At 39.5% G+C, this 21,303-nt stretch overlaps 2 protein-coding genes across 29 annotated transcripts in view; both read left to right on the top strand.

The window, feature by feature from the left end:
- Nucleotides 1–21,303, top strand: part of CCDC90B (coiled-coil domain containing 90B) — a 695,243-nt gene that overhangs the window by 405,956 nt on the left and 267,984 nt on the right. The window lies entirely within an intron of this gene.
- Nucleotides 1–21,303, top strand: part of DLG2 (discs large MAGUK scaffold protein 2) — a 2,230,265-nt gene that overhangs the window by 2,136,846 nt on the left and 72,116 nt on the right. For all 28 annotated transcript variants that reach the window (XM_050755793.1, XM_050755797.1, XM_050755794.1 and 25 more), the window contains 2 exons: nucleotides 10,532–10,708; nucleotides 19,605–19,680. In XM_050755793.1, coding sequence (XP_050611750.1) covers nucleotides 10,532–10,708; nucleotides 19,605–19,680 — 253 coding nt within the window. The remainder of the gene's footprint in view (nucleotides 1–10,531; nucleotides 10,709–19,604; nucleotides 19,681–21,303) is intronic.

The raw sequence follows: 21,303 nt of genomic DNA, 5'->3' as shown, positions 1-21,303 counted from the left end.
TGAATCTATAAATTACCTTGGGCAGTATGGCCATTTTCATGATATTGATTCTTCCTATCCATGAGCATGGAATGTTCTTCCATTTGTTTGTTTCCTCTTTTATTTCATTGAGCAATGGTTTGTAGTTCTCCTTGAAGATGTCCTTCACATCCCTTGTAAGTTGGATTCCTAGGTATTTTATTCTCTTTGAAGCAATTGTGAATGGGAGTTCACTCATGATTTGGCTCTCTGTTTGTCTGTTCTTGGTGTATAAGAATGCTTGTGATTTTTGCACATTGATTTAGTATCCTGAGACTTTGCTGAAGTTGCTTATCAGCTTAAGGAGATTTTGGGCTGAGACAATGGGGTTTTCTAAATATAAAATCACGTCATCTGCAAACAGGGACAATTTGACTTCCTCTTCTCCTAATTGAATACCCTTTATTTCTTTCTCCTGCCTGATTGCCCTGGCCAGAACTTCCAGCACTATGTTAAATAGGAGTGGTGAGAGAGGGCATCCCTGTCTTGTGCTAGTTTTCAAATGGAATGCTTCCAGTTTTTGCCCATTCAGTATGATTTCTGAGAACTCTTTTCTGTTCCATTGGTCTGTATTTCTGTTTTGGTACCAGTACCATGCTGTTTTGGTTACTGTAGCCTTGTAGTATAGTTTGAAGTCAGGTAGCATGACGCTTCCAGCTTTGTTCTTTTGGCTTAGGATTGTCTTGGTAATGCAGGGTCTTTTTTGGTTCCATATGGCTGTGGGCTTGTCATAAATAGCTCTTATTATTTTGAGATACGTTCCATCAATAGCGAATTTATTGCGAGTTTTTTTAGCATGAAGGGCTGTTGAATTTTGTCAAAGGCCTTTTCTGCATCTATTGAGATAATCATGTGGTTTTTATCTTTGGTTCTGTTTATATGCTGGATTACGTGTACTGATTTGCATATGTTGAACCAGCCTTGCATCCCAGGGATGAAGCCCATTCGATCATGGTGGATAAGCTTTTTGATATGTTGCTGGATTCGGTTTGCCAGTATTTTATTGAGGATCTTTGCATCCATGTTCATCAGGGATATTGGTCTAAAATTCTTTTTTTTTGCTGTGTCTCTGCCAGGCTTTCTTATGAGGATGATGTTGGCCTCATAAAATGAGTTAGCGAAGATTCCCTCTTTTTCTATTGATTCGAATAGTTTCAGAAGGAATGGTCCCAGCTCCTCCTTGTACCTCTGGTAGCATTCGGCTGGAATCCATCTGGTCCTGCACTTTTTTTGATTGGTAGGCTATTAAGTATTGCCTCAATTTCAGCACCTGTCTTTGGTCTATTCAGGGATTCCAACTTCTTCCTGGTTTGGTCTTGGGAGGGTGTATATGTCCAGGAATTTATCCATTTCTTCTAGGTTTTCTAGTTTATTTGCACAGAGGTGTTTGTTGTATTCTCTGATGATAGTTTGTATTTCTGTGGGATCGGTGGTAATATCTCCTTTATCATTTTTTATTGCGTCTTTTTGATTCTTCTCTCTTTTCTTCTTTATTAGTCTTGCTAGCGGTCTATCAATTTTGTTGATCGTTTCAAAAAACCAGCTCCTGGATTCATTGATTTTTTTGAAGGGTTTTTTGTGTCTATCTCCTTCAGTTCTGCTCTGATCTTAGTTATTTCTTGCCTTCTGCTAGCTTTTGAAAGTGTTTGCTCTTGCTTCTCTAGTTCTTTTAATTGTGATGTTAGGGTGTCAATTTTAGATCTTTCTTGCTTTCTCTTGTGGGCATTTAGTGCTATAAATTTCCCTCTACACATTGCTTTAAATGTGTTCCAGAGATTCTGGTATGTTGTGTCTTTGTTCTCATTGGTTTCAAAGAACATCTTTATTTCTGCTTTCATTTCATTATGTACCCAGTAGTCATTCAGGAGCAGGTTGTTCAGTTTCCATGTAGTGGAGTGGTTTTGAGTGAGTTTCTTAATCCTAAGCTCTAGTTTGATTGCACTGTGGTGTGAGAGACAGTTTGTTATAATTTCTGTTCTTTTATATTTGCTGAGGAGTGCTTTACTTCCAATTATGTGGTCAATTTTGGAATAAGTGTGATGTGGTGCTGAGAAGAATGTATATTCTGTTGATTTGGGGTGGAGATTTCTGTAGATGTCTATTAGGTCCACTTGGTGCAGAGCTGAGTTCAATTCCTGGGTATCGTTGTTAACTTTCTGTCTCGATCTGTCTAATGTTGACAGTGGGGTGTTAAAGTCTCCCATTATTATTGTGTGGGAGTCTAAGTCTCTTTGTAAGTCTCTAAGGACTTGCTTTATGAATCTGGGTGCTCCTGTATTGGGTGCATATATATTTAGGATAGTTAGCTCTTCTTGTTGAATTGATCCTTTTACCATCATGTAATGGCCTTCTTTGTCTCTTTCGGTCTTTGTTGGTTTAAAGTCTGTTTTATCAGAGACTAAGATTTGCAACCCCTGCCTTTTTTTGTTTTCCATTTGCTTGGTAGATCTCCCTCTATCTCTTTATTTTGAGCCTATGTGTGTCTCTACACATGAGATGGGTCTCCTTAATACAGCACACTGATGGATCTTGATTCTTTATCCAATTTGCCAGTCTGTGTCTTTTAATTAGAGCATTTAGCCCTTTTACATTTAAGGTTAACATTGTTATGTGTGAATTTGATCCTGTCATTATGACGTTGGCTGATTATTTTGCTTGTTAGTTGATGCAGTTTCTTCCTAGCATTGATGGTCTTTACATTTTGGCATATTTTTGCAGTGGCTGGTACCAGTTGTTCCTTTCCATGTTTAGTGCTTCCTTCAGGAGCTCTTGTAGAGCAGGCCTGGTGGTGACAAAATCTCTCAATATTTGCTTGTCTGTAAAGGATTTTATTTCTCCTTCACTTATGAAACTTTGTTTGGCTGGATATTAAATTCTGGGTTGAAAATTCTTTAAGAATGTTAAATATAGGCCCCTACTCTCTTCTGGCTTGTAGAGTTTCTGCCTAGAGATCTGCTGTTAGTCTGATGGGCTTCCCTTTGTGGGTAACCCGACCTTTCTCTCTGGCTGCCCTTAGCATTTTTTCCTTCATTTCAACTTTGGTGAATCTGATAATTATGTGTCTTGGAGTTGTTCTTCTCGAGGAGTATCTTTGTGGCATTCTCTGTATGTCCTGAATTTGAACGTTGGCCTGCCTTGCTATGTTGGGGAAGTTCTCCTGGATAATATCCTGCAGAGTGTTTTCCAACTTGGTTCCATTCTCCCCGTCACTTTCAGGTACACCCATCAGACATAGATTTGGTCTTTTCACCTAGTCCCATATTTCTTGGCGGCTTTTTTCATTTCTTTTTACTCTTTTTTCTCTAAACTTCTCTTCTCACTTCATTTCATTCATTTGATCTTCAATTACTGATACCCTTTCTTATAGGTGATTGAATTGGTTACTGAAGCTTGTGCATTTGTCACGTAGTTCTTGTACCATGGTTTTCAACTCTATCAGGTCATTTAAGGACTTGTCTATATTGGCTATTCTAGTTAGCCATTCGTCTAATCACTTTTCAAGGTTTTTATCTTCTTTTGTGATGAGTTTGAACTTCCTTCTTTAGCTTGGAGAGGTTTGATCATGTGAAGCCTTCTTCTCTCAACTCATCAGTCATTCTCCGTCCAGCTTTGTTCGGTTGCTGGCAAGGAGCTGCATTCCTTTGGAGCGAGAGAGACACTCTGATTTTTAGAATTTTCAGCTTTTCTGCTTTGTTTTTTCCCCATCTTTGTGGTTTTATCTACCTTTGGTCTTTGATGATGGTGACGTACAGATGGGGTTTTGATGTGGATGTTCTTTTTGTTGATGTTGATGCTTTTCCTTTCTGTTTGTTAGTTTTCCTTCTAACAGTCAGGACCCTCAGTTGCAGGTGTGTTAGAGTTTGCTAGAGGTCCACTCCAGACCCTGTTTGCCTGGGTATCAGCAGCAGAGGCTGCAGAAGAGTGAATATTACTGAACAGCAAATGTTGCTGCCCGATCATTCCTCTGGAAGCTTCGTCTCAGAGGGGTGCCTGGCCGTATGAAGTGTTAGTCTGCCCCTACTAGGGGGTGCCTCCCAGTTAGGCTACTCAGGGGTCAGGGATCCACTTGAGGAGGCAGTCTTTCTGTTCTTAGATATCAAACTCCATGCTAGGAGAGCCACTACTCTCTTCAAAGCTGTCAGACAGGTACATTTAAATCTGCAGAGGTTTCTGTTGCCTTTTGTTTGGCTATGCCCTGTCCCCAGAGGTGGAGTCTACAGAGAGGCAGGCAAGCTTCCTTGAGCTGCGGTGGGCTCCACCCAGTTCAAGCTTCCTGGCCCGCTTTGTGTACCTACTCAAGCCTCAGCAATGGTGGGTGCCCTCCCCCAGCCTCACTGCTGCCACCTTGCAGTTAGATCTCAGACTGCTGTGCTAGCAATGAGGAAGGCCCTGTGGGTGTGGGACCCACTGAGTCAGGCGCAGGATATAATCTCCTGGTGTGCCGTTTGCTAAGACCCTTGGAAAAGCCCAGTATTAGGGTGGGAGTGACCCAGTTTTCCAGGTGCTGTGTGTTACAGTTTCCCTTGGCTGGGAAAGGGAATTCCCTTCCCCCTTGCACTTCCTGGGTGAGGCAATGCCTCGCCCTGCTTCAGCTCTCGCTCAGTGGGCTGCACCCTCTGTCCTGCACCCACTGTCTGACACACCCCAGTGAGATGAACCTGGTACCTCAGTTGGAAATGCAGAAATCACCTGTCTTCTGTGTTGCTCACACTGGGAACTGTAGACTGGAACTGTTCCTATTTGGCCATCTTGGAACCACCACTCATAGGTGCCTGATGGCTGTAACCTAATAACCATTCGCAGTTTATGAAGGCTACCATTTCCTTGGCTTGTGGTCCTCTTCCCCTAACTTTGAAGCCAGCAGTGGTGGATCAAGTCCTTCCCAAGTCACATCTCTCTGATCTACTCTTTTTGTCTTCCTCTTCCACTTCTAAAGATTCATGCAATTTGATTGGGTCCACCCAGATAATCCAGGACAATCTCCCGCTCTCCAGATCCTTAAGCTTAATCACATCTCCAAGTCCCTTTTGCTGTATGAGATAAAATATTCATAAACTCTGAGAATTAAAGTGTGGACATTTTGGGAGAGTGAGTTAAGGATATTATTTCTCCTACCATATCCTTGTTAACTATGAAACACATCAAATAATTTTTCCTATTCTTAGTGATACTGTCTCTCCATCCTCATCATTCACTGCTATCCTAGCTTTAAAGTGGTACAGCCAAAACTAAATTCCCTGGCATATATAGTAAACACCAATACTTTTAAGCTCCATGATTGTTAAATATTACCTCAATCTAAGCCCAAGGGGAGAGTGTGAGTGTTTTGAGCTGGAAAGAGTTGCTTGCAAGAGAACATAGAGGTTGGTATAGCAGAAAATTCATAGGTCTTAGAGGCAGACAGGATTTGAGTCCTGCCCCATCACTTGATAACTGGCATGACACTGAACATGTTGCTTAAATTATCCAAGTCTGTATTTCCTCTTCTATAATACAGGGCTAATATATGCATTGCAGGATAGCTGTGAGAACTGAATGTGTCCTCTATAAACTACTCATGCGTCTTTTTTGCAGGCTAGTCCATAGTATCACTATAAGTGTTATCATCAAATCATGAAATCCTTAGGTATAAGATCTAAGTACAACACTTCTTATCAAGAATTCCAAGAATTCTGAGATTATGAACATGAACTTTTGAGTGAGACACATCTATCTATATTTTAATCCTGGTTCTGCTACTTACTATCTTATTTTCATTTCACCTCTTTATATCTCATTTTCTTTATGAGAACAAAAATGCTTACATGGCAGAATTGTTGTCAGAAATAATAACAAAGTGGAACTCATTTGTGTTGGATATTTTACATGTGTCGTCCCATTGTCATATCTCCACAGCACCCTTTTGCGTTAGTACCATTATTATCTGCATTTCCTAAATAAGAGAACGCCCATCTAAGGTAAAGTGGTTATCTAAGAAGTTAAGTAACATGCCCAAATTATACAGCTAAGAATGGCAGAACTGGGACATAAACCCAGGTCTTCTCTGTCTTGGAAGACTGGCATATAATCCATATGCTATGTTGCCTACCCCATAAATTGAGTGAGACAATGAATATAAAATGCTTACTGCATTGTGTAACACCTAAAAAGCACTATTTTAGTAGGGTACCCAGGTATCTCACAGCCATATTGCACAGTCATGAGGATGAGCAGCTCCTTCACTCTTCCCTTACTAGACTTCCCCAGTTGGCAAGGGGCCACCACACGTTGAAATTCAGGAGGGGCAGGAGGGATAGGAGAGTTATTACATTATTCATGTCTAATTCTACTTGTCTAATGGACTTGTTAAAAGCACCCTGGATGGAAAGTGTGAGTCTTAATGGCATTTTATAAAAGTTGCTGTGATGAATTAGCACATAAAGCAAATTAAAAACAGCTTATCGCTTGTTAAATTAGGTGATGGGGCACTGTAGCATTTTTCCCAGATGTGAGGATCCATTAATATCCAAAGGAGCCAGAGGCTGCTGAAATGTGTCAGCTCCTTGGTTTTAGGGACCTGCCAAGTCTGAATAAATGTAATCCTAGAGGGGCAGATTGTCCAAGATCAATAGAGCTCATGGAAAGAACCTGTTGCTGAGCTCCTTAGGAAGGACACCTGCATCTAACAGCAGGCGTGGGAAAGTTCCCCTTAAGGACTCTCGGGAATAGAAGAGTACAGGCGAGTGAATGCCTGACCTGGTAGAAACCTCCAGGAATAGTCCCCACTCCCACTTCAAATGGGAATGCAGAGACGTGAGAGAAGAAGGGCTTTCAAAAGCCACCTGAAACATTTTCACACACCTGTATTGAGGATCTACTTTGGATCCGGCACCCTACTAGGTCCTGAGGATACAGAGATATTTTAGATGTCTTTATGCATAGTCCAGAAAACAGCTTTTAGGTGGCACAATTGGCACACAGACTCCCTGATTCAAATTATAATATGTTTTTCAGAATAACAGTTATTATAATAATATCTTACATTTATTGAGCCCTCACTAGTGCCAGGCCAGTGTTACAATAATTTGCGTATATTATTTCATTTAATCCTCACCATAACTCTTTTGAGACAGATGGTGTTATTATTTATGCCAGTTTTACAGTTAAGAAAATCTGAGGCCCAGAGGGGTTAAGTAACTTGCCTAAGATCACATAGTTAAAAAATTGCAAACCTAGGCAGTCTGGCTCCAGAGCCTGCCTTCTTGGCTACTACTTGTCAGCCTTTCTGTTGGTTTCTCTACCTCAACTTCCCATAATTTACATCCAGAAGGAGCCTAGAGTCAGGCCAGCAGTTCAAGGACTTTGGGGATAAGAAATACTTGGACAAGGACTGAGCAGTAAGGGAGTTTCAGGAATTTAGGGAAGAAGTGGTTATCAGCCCTGAAGGGAAGATTAAAAGTCTTTGGCACTGCTAGACTCTGAGCATGGCCAGAGGGCAACAAGCGAGGAAATTGAGCCATGTAATAAAATGGCCAAGAAAACAGAATTTGGAATCAGATACACCTCATTTTGTATTCAACCTCCACCACATGTGTTTGTGTGACCTGGGCCAGGCTCCTTAACTTCCTGAGCCTCCTTCCCTCATCTATAAAGTGGGGATACTAATTTTTACCTTTAGGGTTGCTGTGACATCAAATAAGACAATGACTACAAAGTTCCAGACCACCTAATAAGGGCGTAAGTAGTAGTAGCCATCATGGTTATCATTTTCCACACCTTATCATCACCACCTCCCAGGTTGAATGAGGGGGCAAAGTGAAGAGCACTGAACTAGACTTGGATCTGGAGACCCAACATCTAGTCCTAGGTTGCTGCCACTGAGCTGTATATTCTGGACTTAGTCAGTGGGCCCCAGTAGATCTGTCCCTCATCTTTTAACAACAACAACAACAAAAGTTGGGAGGATAGTACTATGTCTGTCACACCTTCTTCACAGCAACTGATTGAGTCACAACAAGGTAACTTGTGTGAAAATGCTTTGCAATCTATAGAGCGTGTGTTGGGGTTCCCCAAGACCACTCCCAGGTTGATGACTCACTAGGATAGTTCACAGGACTCAGCATGATCATGCTCATGATTATGATTTATTACCGCAAAAAGATACCAAACAATGTCAGGTAAGGGAACAGGAGCAGAGGACAAAGTCTGGAAAAAATTAGCTGCAAGTTTCCGAGAGTACTCTCTCAGTGGTGTCACACAGGAAGTGCCTAATTCTTCCAGCAACAAATTGCAACAACAGGTGCAAAATGTCTACCAGGGAATCTTATTAGAGATTTAATGTCCAGGTTTACTGGGAGCTGGTCACGTAGGCAGCCTCTGCCTAGCACATACCATAATATCAGACTCCCAGAAAGAAAGCAGGTGTTCAGTATAAATGATATTGTTTGTACAAACAGTTTAGGCCCAGTAAGCCATTCTTATGAGAAAATGGTGGGAACCCTCCCAAAATCTAACTTCCCAGATGTCAGCCAAGGGCCACCCTTACAAGCAAGAACAGCAGTCTCAGGCCTGCTACGTTAACTCCTTTTTGCACAGAGTAGAATCTAAAGAAAAGGTTTGTATTAGCATCTACTCGGAACGAAAAAGGGAGATAATAAAAACATCAGTTCATGCTTACTATTTGTCATTGTGTGCCAGGTCCATTTGTCCACGCTTTATATGTATATTACCTTATGTAACATTTTACCCATACAGCACTCAGTAATGGAGGTATTGTTCTCATCATTGTCATCATTATCACTATGTTGTATATGAGGAAACTGAAGCCTAAAAGAGACTAAGTAACTTGCCCAGCTGACTAGCTGTAAGAGTAAGACATAGTAGGAGCGGGACATAGACCCAGTAGTCCATATTCATAACCACACTGTACTACACTAGACTGCACATACTATAGGCTTAGTGCTGCATATGTGTTATTTCATTAAGGATCACAGTAGTTCTAGGTGAGTGTTGTTATTAGACTAATTTTGCATCAAAAAATCTGTGGCTCAAGAATGTTAACTAATGTATGTCACATCACAGAATCAGAGAAGTGATAGCTTCAGGAGTGGGTGTTGGTCTTTCCACAGCTCCCCGTTCCTGACTGGGGCTTTGTCTGAGCCTTTGGCAGGGGTGGTCAAGGTGCAAATGATTCATTCCGGGAGCTTGGACCAGGAAACCCTCTCCAAATTCCATCTTTGGGAGACAGTGTTAATGAAAGAAGGGACTATGTTGCAAGTAATTATACTTTTCCTGCTGTGTTTAAGAGCTATAGATGCTGTCTTCAGCTCTTTCTTGTTGTCATGGCAGCAGATGTGACATTTCTTTGATGGACAAAGAAAGAAGAAGAAAACCACACTTGGTCTTCAGTGTGGAAAAATCTAAAATAAAACAGATTTTTAGAAAAATCTGTTCCCCAGATCTTGCTAGTTTTGCATACATAGTAGTTATACTCTAAAGAAATTCTTAGAATGAAATCAAAGGGGAATACACAAACAGGTAGTGAAATCTGCTTCTCTGGGAAAGTCATATGCTGTATGTGTGTGGTGGTGATTTTTGAAAATGGGATATACAGCAGGATGTGTACAATACAGGAGTGGTGGCAAATGTTCACCTTTTAAAGATGACAGCTAGTTTCTAAGATCTTGTTCATCATTTTGATTCTGATTCCACCTCCTTCATGCTGCCACTCATACATATTACAGTGCATTGGCCTTAACAAATGCTTAGCAAATGCTTTTTAGTGAGGGCAGCATGATACAGAAAGCAAGAATTGTAATTCAGAGATAAGTGCCATGATGAGGTAAGCTCGGCATTATATGGAAGCAGAAAGATTTGTCGTGCTGTTAATATGACTTTTATCTAGCCATACCCATACATATGCATACATTTTTTAATTTACTGCATTTTATGCATGTATTCAGGTGATTGCATTAACCTCTTCATCCAGTTGCAGTGGTGGTCCAATATTTCATTGAGTAGAGGGATCACCTACTCAATGGGTGGACCTTTGTTACTGTTTTTTCCCATTACGAAAGAAACAGTTCTACAGGCTGATACAGCTGAGATGATTTGTTTACAGTACAAAATGCTTCATTTAGAAGGATAGCCATATTTCTCTTTATTATTTTACTTTTTTTAGTAATTTTAAAAATTTGATTGTAATGCGAGGGGAAAAAAATCTCAATTAGGTAGTAAACTGCCTTTCTCATCTTCTATTATCACCTTCAAACATCTGATGATCTCCAAGAAAAGAAGCAGATCTCAGTTTTGAGGATCTGTGGGCTGCCCCTGTAACCTCCAAGAAGAAGCAAGAGCTAACTTTAGTGTGTTGCCAAAGCACTGAGAGTGTGGACTGTGACCCAGGGAATCATCCCGGGAGTTGATACCACATGATGATGGGTTCTCAGAGCAAGAGTGAACATTTGAAACCACAACTCCTAAATCTGTGCTGACAGAGATTCCTAACAGTGTCCTCTTTTGTCCTTTCCTCCAGAGCCATGTTTGACTACGACAAGAGCAAGGACAGTGGGCTTCCAAGTCAAGGACTTAGTTTTAAATATGGAGATATTCTCCACGTTATCAATGCCTCTGATGACGAGTGGTGGCAAGCCAGGAGAGTCATGCTGGAGGGAGACAGTGAGGAGATGGGGGTCATCCCCAGCAAACGGAGGTAAGAATGCCTTTTGTAGCAGAATATTTGCTTTTCAGCTATCCAGGGAGTGGAGATGAGGGAAGAAGAAGGTGGGAGAAACTGTTCACAAAATTAAATTTATTTAAATGGGATAGTCAATCTGCAGGAAAATTGTCAGTGGTGACAGGTGACATGAATTAAAAATCCTCTTTCTCCTATATTAGGGTTTTACCAAAATTGGTGACTGTAACAAGAAATAAAGGAAGAAAGAGAATCGGCTTACACTGTGTTCCTAAAACTTTTACCAGAGTGTGCATGTGCAAACTTGTGCTTATCAGCTTATATGCTGACTTACAAATTCAGCCCATTTATTTCCAGAGTTTCAACATTTACCAATGAATTTTATAGAAACGTCAAGTTGAAGGCAAATGAAGTAGGCAATTTACTAGGCTAAGGTCCTGGCTATGTAATATCTACAAATATTGGTGGAAAAAAATGGAAAACCTTCATCTCAAATGCAGATGCTTGGGATATGAGCTGTCAAACATCTGGTGAGGTCTAAGTACTGACTGGGTTTACAATTTTTTTTTCTTTTTTTTACTGTTTTCTTTACTCTTGTTTCCCACCTCACAACTTCCAATAGCTACCTAGATATTTAGTTCTGTGTAAGTGTTTCCTAAATCAAGAGCATCATGCTTTCTCTTCCAAGCGTTTCTTCAGCTCTACTTTTGAAAAGCAGAAATGTGCTTCAGAACAGCCAACTCCTTAATCTGTCCCAGCGGATCTATCACCAGACAGGAACTTTCCTTCTCACAAATGTCCCTTTGGCACCAAGATATCCAAGAAACAGAAATTGGCTCTGTCCCAGAGACTAGATATAGTACAAAATCAGTCAGGAATGATGCTTAATAAAAGCAGGCACTAATTTTTCTCAAGCTGCAGATTTCTCAAAGGGCTTTGATCCTCATCTCCAAACACCCCAAATGCCTCTGTAAAATATTCCCAGTGAAGCTGGGCCTTTAAGTGCTACTACACATCAAGTGATTGGGCTAGTACAAACCATAGTGGGAAGATGGAATTTAAACCTCAGAATAACTCTGTGGGATATTTGTGCTCCCGAGACAGCTGATCTCTTCTCTCTGCCTGTGGTCATACAGCCTGGGGAAGAATGTGACATGGAAAGCAGAGGGCTCACTGGTCCTCAGCTGTTCTCTTACCTTTAGCCAGGAGAAGTCACAGTGAAGGAGCTGAAATTCCAGGGAGCCTCTCCCTCCCGTATGCCAGTGCCTATAGATCTCCCACCAGCAGAATTCTCTGTGTTTCTTTAAGCCTCTTGGCTCCTGGATAATTGCTTGACATTGCTTTGCCAGGGCATTCTGACTGTAGAATGGCTGTGTGTGTTTTCCGAAAGGTTATATGTTTAAACATTGACTCAGCACTGGCTTGTTTATATTCTGGGTCTCTCCATTTCCATTTACTTCAAATAAGAAAAAAGTCAAGACAAAGTACCTTTTGGTTTGCTTTGATTTAATTATTTTGAGCTGTCTGAAGAGCTGTTCTCTAGAAGAAGGAGCCATCTTGTTGAATTATGGCCCCAAAGATAGTAATGGGGTGGATAAAGGAAAGCTATGTGGGAATAGATGTCAGCTCATTTTAAAGAAGTCCTTTCATTAGTTGGAGCTGCCTAAAGATGGCATGGACTATCTGGGAAGATAGAAAAGGAATTCAAACTTTGGATACAGGAGTTGAACCATACAATTTTCTGGTTCTTTCCAGCCCTGAAGTTCTATGATTCTAACCAATCTTATCAAGTCATTTGTTTGTTCAATTAGCGCATCATTTTTCTCCAGAAGAACATTTTCAATGCTATTCCTACTGAAATAATTTTCCACCTGCTGGTAATCATTCTTGAATTAGCTATTTCTCTCTTATTTTGGAAGAGAACCATCTTAACAACCAGAGTATAGCTGACCTGGAAAATAAGTTTAATTAGTGACTGCAATGTTGATATTTATTTACATTCTACTTTTTATAAAGGGTACAGTAGCTCCACCTCATATATATAATATATATTATATAATATATATATTTATATAATTTATAGCTGTAAATAAATTTCTGCCAAATTTCCTTTTTAGGATTTTAATTATTTTCAAAATAGTAACTTTTATTGCTTTAAGTATTTGTAAAAGTAATACCTTTTATTGTAGAAAGGTGGGAACATCTAGAAAAACATAAAGAAAATAAAAATCACTTATAATTCTACCCCACAAAGAGTACTCATGTACTTATTGTAATGCAATTTAAAACCTACATTTATTAGGTTGATGTTATTTTTCAATTGTTAATTTCTTTCTAGCCTGTTTCCTGAGTATAATTTACCTAGTAGTGCTCATCTGGAAAATTTTTTAAATCTCATAATGGATAACATCAGTGTATGACTTTATGCCATTTACAAAAATGTTTCTCTATTGATAATGCCATTTAATCATCCCAAATGAAACCATGAGATGAAAAGTATGAATATTATCACCTTCCCCCTCCTTTTTTCTGAAGATGGTGAATAAATTTTATTTAACAAAACATTCCTATTGCGTGCTAGACACTGTTGTAAGCCCTTTACAATTATTAACTTATTTAAACCTCATTAGAACCCTATGAGTAAGTTGCTATTATTATCCTTATTTTACAAATGAGGAGATTGAGGCACAGAGAGGTTCATTAATGTGCCTGAAATTGCCCGTGTAGTAAGTGGTAGAACGGGAATTTGAATCCAGGCTACAGAATTGCACTTAAGACATATGCAATCTTGCCCCGCAAAGGTACAAAAATAGGAGCTGGCAAAATTCAATTCAGCAAGCATTGCTTGGGCAGCATCTGAGTGCCATGTACTGGAGCCCATCACTTGTGGCTCCACTGCCTGGAGCCCATCACTTGTGGGACCAACATGTAACTGTGGCACAGCTACTCTGTGATTAGGGCAATGCGGGCTATCTTGTAAAGGCCAGGAAAGTGAAATGGCAGCAGACAGAGAGTGAATTCCATCTGATGTCAGCACTGATTATGTATTGCACCAGTTACTTTCAAATACATGATTTCAACTTAATCTTCACGAAAACCTCACAAGGAAACTGAGGATTAGAGAAGTCAAGTAACTTACCCAAAAATACACAGCCAGCCACTGACCAAACACCAGTCTCTTTGATAACAAAGCCAGATGACTTTACACTACACCAGGAACACTACCCTAGGAGCATATGCCAAGTAAGGAAATAGAAAGTCAGGCAATTTAAGTAGCCTGCCAAAATTACAGTGGCAGCAGGGGGCTAAGCCTGGATTCAAACACATGCCTTTATGATGTCTCTATGAGCAATTGCAAAGGTTTGGGGCTCTTCTTGGCCCTTCAGCTCTCAAGTCTGGTGGCCCACATTTCAGGGTCTCTTAAGAGGGAAAATTGGAAGTCCATGTCTTGCTCCCACCTGGCATAAAGGGACTGACTTTGGCAGCGAGCACCTGAAATGGGGTACCTGTATTACTTCCTTTTTACAGGTAAGGAAATTGGGACCAGTAATGAGAAGTGACATCATGGGCAGCATTATCATAATCATCTTAGTAGCAGCCTATTGTATAGTGAGTTCTTACTATAAACAATTTTCTTATATTATCTCATTTAACATTCATTATAAATTTTTGAAGTCTGCGCTACTATTCTAATTGTATCAACACAAAATCTGAAATCCTAAGAGGTTGAGGACCACCCTAAGTTATAGACCTGGTAAGTGGAAGAGGCAGAATTCAAACCCAGACTTGTGTGACTTTAAAATCTGGACTCTTAGCATAGAATCACTTTTCTGAGATTACATAGTGTGTAAGAGGCCAAGCTGGGTTTTGTTCCATGGTCTTTCTCCTTTTTTTTTTTTTTTTTTTTTTTTTGAGATGGAGTACAATACAATCCCAGCTCACTGCAACCTCCACCTCCTGGGTTCAAGCTATTCTCCTGCCTCAGCCTCCTGAGTAGCTGGGATTACAGGCACCCGCCACCATACCCGGCTAATTTTTGTACTTTTAGGAGAGACAAGATTTCGCTATATTGACCAGGCTGGTCTCAAACTCTTGACCTCTGGTGTTCCGCCCACCTCAGCCTCCCAAAATGCTGGAATTATAGGCATAAGCCACTGCTCCCAGCTGTCCCACGGTCTCTTAAGCCAAGTGTCTATTCATTGTTCCCCAGTGATGGGTCACTTGGGCTCTCAGATGGCAGCTTATGGCTGGCATTACATAAGAGTTTACTCACCTAGCCTTCCCAGCAAGCCTGTGGCCACTAATGTGAGTGACATTCTAATTCTCCCTCCAACAGGGCCTGTGGAGCACAGGGAAAGGAACTCCCAGGGACAAATGATGTTCCCACTGTCCAGTGCTCCAAGCCTGACCCAATTATGGGTTTGGCCAGAACCTAAAAATACCAGATGGGAGAGAGGGAGAGGGAGACAGTTGGGCTTATTAAAACATGGCCATTTGGTGCTCTCTGGAGATATGAAATGTCAGAATCGATTGCTCAAATTTTACCATTCCATTTATGTTTTCGGTATTTTGGTCAGTGATGAGATTTGGACAGGGAGGATTATTTCTGCTCAAACAATCTAATTAATTGCTTGAGTCTAAGTGTGAGTGGGGAAGTAAGGCAGTTGTCCTCATTGAGATTTGATCTGTCTCTTCAGGTGGTCCACAATTTCTTTAGGTGAAAGCCTTTGGACCTTAATATTTATTAGCCAAAGGAGTCTTACTCAGTAAAACAATAAGAGAAAATGATACTGAAGTTTTACCTAGATTCTTACCAAGAAAGTAAGTTGTGAAATGACGAATCACTTTTTATGGGAAAAACTGGTTGTTCAGCAATTCACTTAAACTCCCTGGCCTAATGGTTTTCACAATTAGGTAAAGAACTAGTAGCCCCCTTGAGAGTTCATTTATTCACTCATTCAACAAAGGTTCATTAAGCAACTACTACGTACCCAGCTCATGTCGGACCCTGGATTATAGATATTATAGGTGAAGTCCTTAGCACAGTTTCTAACACTTAGTGTACATTCCAATAATAGCTGCTTTCCATTTTTCAAAATTTGAGCTTTTGTTGCCAGAAAAAAAATACGTCACATTATTTAGAGCCCTATTTTCCAGACTTAAGTCTCATTTCAGCAGCAAACCATTCACATGCATCCCAGAAAGAGCTAGAAGAGAGGAAAGGGCTGAGGCAGATGAGGAAGATAAGCCACAGACATAGCCTCCCTCTTAAGGAAAGAGGTTTGCAGAGAACCCCAAGGCAGTAATGCAAGCCTCTGTGATGGGAATGCACTACTAGGGTTGCTGGTGTGCTGAGGAGATGGATCAACTCAAATAGGGATTTAACTAAGCAGACTTCTGTGTTTAAAGTAAATTTATTCTGAATTTTGAGGTCAACCTCTTGTGGTATGCTACTAACTCAATGATTGTATGCTTAAATTTGGTTGGGGCTTATTTAATAATTAATAATATTCATAGCATTCAGGACATTAGGGAGATGGGGATGCAAGGATATGTTGGTTATCATTTGTAAAAACCTCAGCCCAGACTTCTAAGGATATGTATGTGCCTTCAAACTGTGGAAGCTGCATCCAAAAATCTCACGTTTATTGAGAATTTGGATCATCCAGGTTTGGGAGGTACCTGAATGCTGTCTCCCAAATTGAGTGGCTATGGACAGACACTGAAGTTAGCTGTTAGAGAATATATGTTCAGGCTGTGTTTCTACCACTTTCTGATCTGGTAAGCTTCAAGTCTCAGTTTCTTCAGTTATAAAATGAGATTGATAATACCTAAATCATTAGGTTGTTGTGGGGACCAAATGAGATGATGTAAATGCAAAGGAACTTTATTAATAATTATATGGTGCAACTCCACTTATTAATGAAACTTTCAACCCAAATCGGAAGCAAAACTTTTCAACTTCCTTCATGAGTGACCCGGAAGTATGTGACCTCCATATGGCTTCAATTTTTTTTTTTTTTTTACTTTCTCTATTACCTGTTTGAAGATTAATAATAAACTATAGAAAATGGTAGGTGAGTGTATGTGTGTGTGTGCATTTGTGTGTGTCTATGTGTGTGTGTTTGGCTGACTTAATATTCTTTGCAACCTTTTTAAGATTTAAGGGATGAACCACTAAAATCTTCCTAATAGAGACATTTCTCAAGAAAATTGAAAAGGATAAACATGGAAATGGAGTTGAGCTTCAGGGTAGGGGACAGTATTAGAATGCTCTGTCTAAGCAGTTCTGAGAGTTGAATACTGAGCTCCTCCTAACATTATGTATGTTTGGAACCTGTGTGAGTTCTGTGGGTTTATGCAGAATTTATTTGCACACCCTGATCAAATAACCATGTATTCTCTGCATACTACAGTCATTTTGGCATCACTGAATGATGCCAAAGCATTGACTTTAGCCCAGTTAATGCAAAGAAGCCGGAATAAAGTTAGGGCACTAACAACAGTTTTAGAAGACTACAAAGAGACGAATGTAAATTACATTTGCACTCGGATTAAAATCGAGAAAAGGTGATGAAGTGATGAAGCTCAAAGGAGGCATTTTACCAGTGACCATTTTCCACTTGGCAGCTTATCTTATCTGAAATCTATCTTGCTTTCTCCCCAACGGTTGTGCATCTGGTGCAAGTAGAAACTCTTGGTGGAACACATTGTTTTACTTCTTATTTATTTATTTATTTATATTTATTTTTGGGGGAGACAAAGTCTCACTCTGTCGCCCAGGCTAGAGTACAATGGCATGATCTAGGCTCACTGCAGCCTCCACCTCCCAGGTTCAAGTGACTCTCCTGCCTCAGCCTCCCACATAGCTGGGATTACAGGTGTCCGCCAACACACCCAGCTAATTTTTTTTTGTATTTTTAGTGGAGACAGGGTTTCACCATGTTGGCCAGGCTGGTCTCGAACTCTTGACCTCAGGTGATCCACACCCGCCTCAGCCTCCCAATGTGCTGGGATTACAGGCGTGAGCCACCGCACCCGGCCTCACATTGTTTTAACATATGACGTTAGATTTGAAAAATTTTGTTCAGCTGTTTCCACTCAGATATTCTACTCTCACACTGAAATAAATACATTCTGCAATTCCATTCTGTAACTATAGAAACCCTGATCTTCACTGTGTTTCAGTTGGGAACACAAAAGAGCTCTCAGTTAGAAAGGAGTATGCTGTTAATTATTGATCTATGAATAGCTTAGACTTTATAAACCATTAAGTTTCTGTAGGTTCAGGTTTTTTCTTTCTCTTTTTCCCCCACATCTTTGAATTTAAAGCTAGAAATATTTAAACAAGAAGTCATGTTAAAACAATGCAATGAATATTATTTTTGCTGGACAATTATTTATTGAGGACTTGCTATAAAACACCATCAAGTGATAAGTGGGCTTGTACCTTAAGGTACATACAACCCTGTATATGCAGTGCAAATGTAAGTAAACACAAGGAAATCAAGATGTAATGCTGACATGGAGACTGTTCCAGTCAGAAAGGAGCAATCATGTCTAACTGGAGGGGCTCAGAAGAATCAGGGAAATATTTAGATTATTTTCCTCTTTTTCAACCCTGGCCTTCAAACAGGAAAGAGTCCAACCAGTTTTATTTTCCTAATATTTCTCAAGCCTTTCCCTCTTCTCCACCCCACTATCATTTCTCATTATTTCTTGCCTGGACTATGGCAACAGCTTTTAAATAGGCCCCCAACCTCCTCCTGCTCCTTCCCTCCTTCAGTCTATCTTCCACCTTGACCAGGGTTGTTTATTTAAAAGCTGATCTGACTTTATCACTTCGCTGCTTTATATCCTCTAAGAACTTACGATGATTCCCAAGGAAAAAACTCAAGTCCAAAATGTGGATGGATACCCTTTAAAAGGAGTCTGTCACCTTGCTAGCCTCACCGCCCCATCCTATATATCCCCTATGTACCCTGTACTAGAATCTTTCTGCAATCTTGTAGCTCACTCATATCTTCAGGTTGAGGCATGTGTTGTTCCTGCTGTGAAAAATCCCCCTGAAATTTCCCTACTGACAAACTCTTTCTAATCCTTCAGTCTCAGATAAATTGACATTTCCTCCAAGAAGCCCACCCTAATGCTTTCTAGTCTTCCTTTGTACCCTCCCAGTGAGATATGTGCTCCCACATTGATATCAGCCATCTTGTTCTACAGCATTTTCTGTGCTTGTTTACACCACTGTTCTTGCCAAAAGAACATTGCTAAGAATTCATTGCAGTCATGCTTTTAGAATATTTTTTCTTTGTTCCCCAACTCCTTGCTTGATGCATGGTAGGCAGTGATTAAGTGTTTAATGAATAAACGAAGTAGCAGGAAAACAATGAATCTGCAGAGATGACAGAAGGACATTGGGGAAAAGGAAAGTTCAAGATTATATATAACATGTTTGGTTAAAAATTGAAGCTAAATACACTAGTGTCCTTAAGGGGAAGAGAAGGAAAAACAAAGAAGAAAAGGGGAGGAGAGAAAAGGAGAGGGGAGGAAACACTTGTTTAGTCTCCAATATAGGTGTTCATCTTTATGGACTGAGATTTCTTGAAACAGATTTTGATTTAATTATTTAAGCATTTAAATAACAAATATTATTTTTTTCTACCTCTCTGTTGCTTACAAATACCATGATATGACTCTCAGTGTATGTATTGGAGTAATTTCAAGGGATGTGTTAGAAACTTAGAGACTTTGTACCAAGATTTTTTATACGGAACAAAGGAAGAGAAATATTTTAGAACACATTTTATTCGAGCTGCAAGGATTGGAGGAAAAAAATGTTCTTCACTTAATAAGGAACTTAGTCATAAATGCCTTGTCATGTGACAGACTCTTTATTGTCAATTTGCTTTAGGGTGGAAAGAAAGGAACGTGCCCGATTGAAGACAGTGAAGTTTAATGCCAAACCTGGAGTGATTGATTCGAAAGGGGTAGGTACAAAATGATGGAAACATCAAGTTCTCTCAGTTGCCATGGATTTAACTATAATTAACACATTTAGGCTTTCAGTAGCAAACAAATTATGAAGCTACCAGACAGTAGAGCACTGTTATAAGTATATTGCTGAAGTTAATAATATCATTTCTGATGAAATGGATTTATGGTAAATATATTTAAACACTGGGAGTAAAGCTGCAAGTGGTTAGCAGAAGCAATGTGTTGATGAAGGTGATGTAATGACTACAATGAAGAAGAACAAGATAGTTTAGGTGGTTTTTGTTTCTTTAAGTTTTTTCCTTTTAAATTAATGTGCTAAAAGGATGGATTTTATAAAAAGTATCTGCTCATCAGAAAATATATCTAGTCTGATTCACATTATGGAGCTAAGACTGTAGTCATAGAAACATGGATTATCTAATGAATACATGGATTGTTGTGACAGACATAGAAGAGAATTAATAACTAAAATTTAGCCATCAAAATTAGAATATTTAATCACATATGCATATGTACATCTTTTTAAAATAATAGCTTTGTAAGATAAAATTTGCATACAATGTAATTCACCCACTTAAAAAATACAATCCAGTGGTTTTTAGTGTATTTAGAATTATGCAACCATCACTACAATCAATTTTAGAGCATTTCATCACTCCATAAAGAAAACCTATATGCATTGACAGTCACCTCCCATTTCCCCATCCTCCCACCCCCACCCACCCCAACATAGGCAACCACTAATCTACTTTTTGTCCCTATGGATTTTCCTATTTTATATAAGTGAAATTATATACCATGTGGTCTTTTGTGGTTGTTTTTTTTTTAACTTACATTATGTTTTCAAGATGCATTTGTGTTGTAGAACGTGTAAGTACTTCATTTCTTCTTATTGCCAAATAATATTCCATTGTATGGATATGCCACATTTAATCTGTTCATTTATCAGTTGATGGACATTTCAGTTGTTTCCAATTTGTAGTTGTTATGGATAATGCTGCTATGAACATTTGTGTACAAACATTTCTGTGACATGTTTTTATTTCCATATGCCTAGGAGTGAGATTGTTGGATCATATAGTAACTCTATGCTTAACATTTTGAGGAACTGACAGGCTGTTTTCCAAAGTGGTTGCACCATTTTACATTTCCACAACAATGTATGAGGGTCCCAATTTCTCCACATCCTTGTTATTATATGTCTTTCTGATTACAGCCATCTTAGTTGGTATGAAGTGTTATCTCATTGGGGTTTTGATTTCATTTCCTTAATGACTGCTGATATTGAGCATATTTTCATGTGCTTATTGGCTATTTGTATATATTATTTAGAGAAATGTTTATTGAGATCCTTTGCCCATTTTTAAATTGGGTTGTCTTGTTATTGTTGAGTTGTAGAAGTTCTTTATATAGTTGGGTTATTAATCCTTTATGAGATAAATGCTTTACAATATTTTCTCCCACTCTGTGGGTTGTCTTTTCATTTTCTTGATAGTGTTCTTTGTACACAAAAGGATCTAATTTTGGTGAAGTCCAATGTGTGTATTTTTTCTTTTGTTATTTTTGCTTTTGGTGTCATATCTAAGAAACCATTACCTAATGAAAGTCATAAAGAT

The sequence above is a fragment of the Macaca thibetana genome, chromosome 14, assembly GCF_024542745.1.
Source record: "Macaca thibetana thibetana isolate TM-01 chromosome 14, ASM2454274v1, whole genome shotgun sequence".
Taxonomy (NCBI): Eukaryota; Metazoa; Chordata; class Mammalia; order Primates; family Cercopithecidae; genus Macaca; species Macaca thibetana.
The sequence above is the reverse complement of the archived record's forward strand: the minus strand, read 5'-3'. Positions and strand labels throughout refer to the sequence as shown.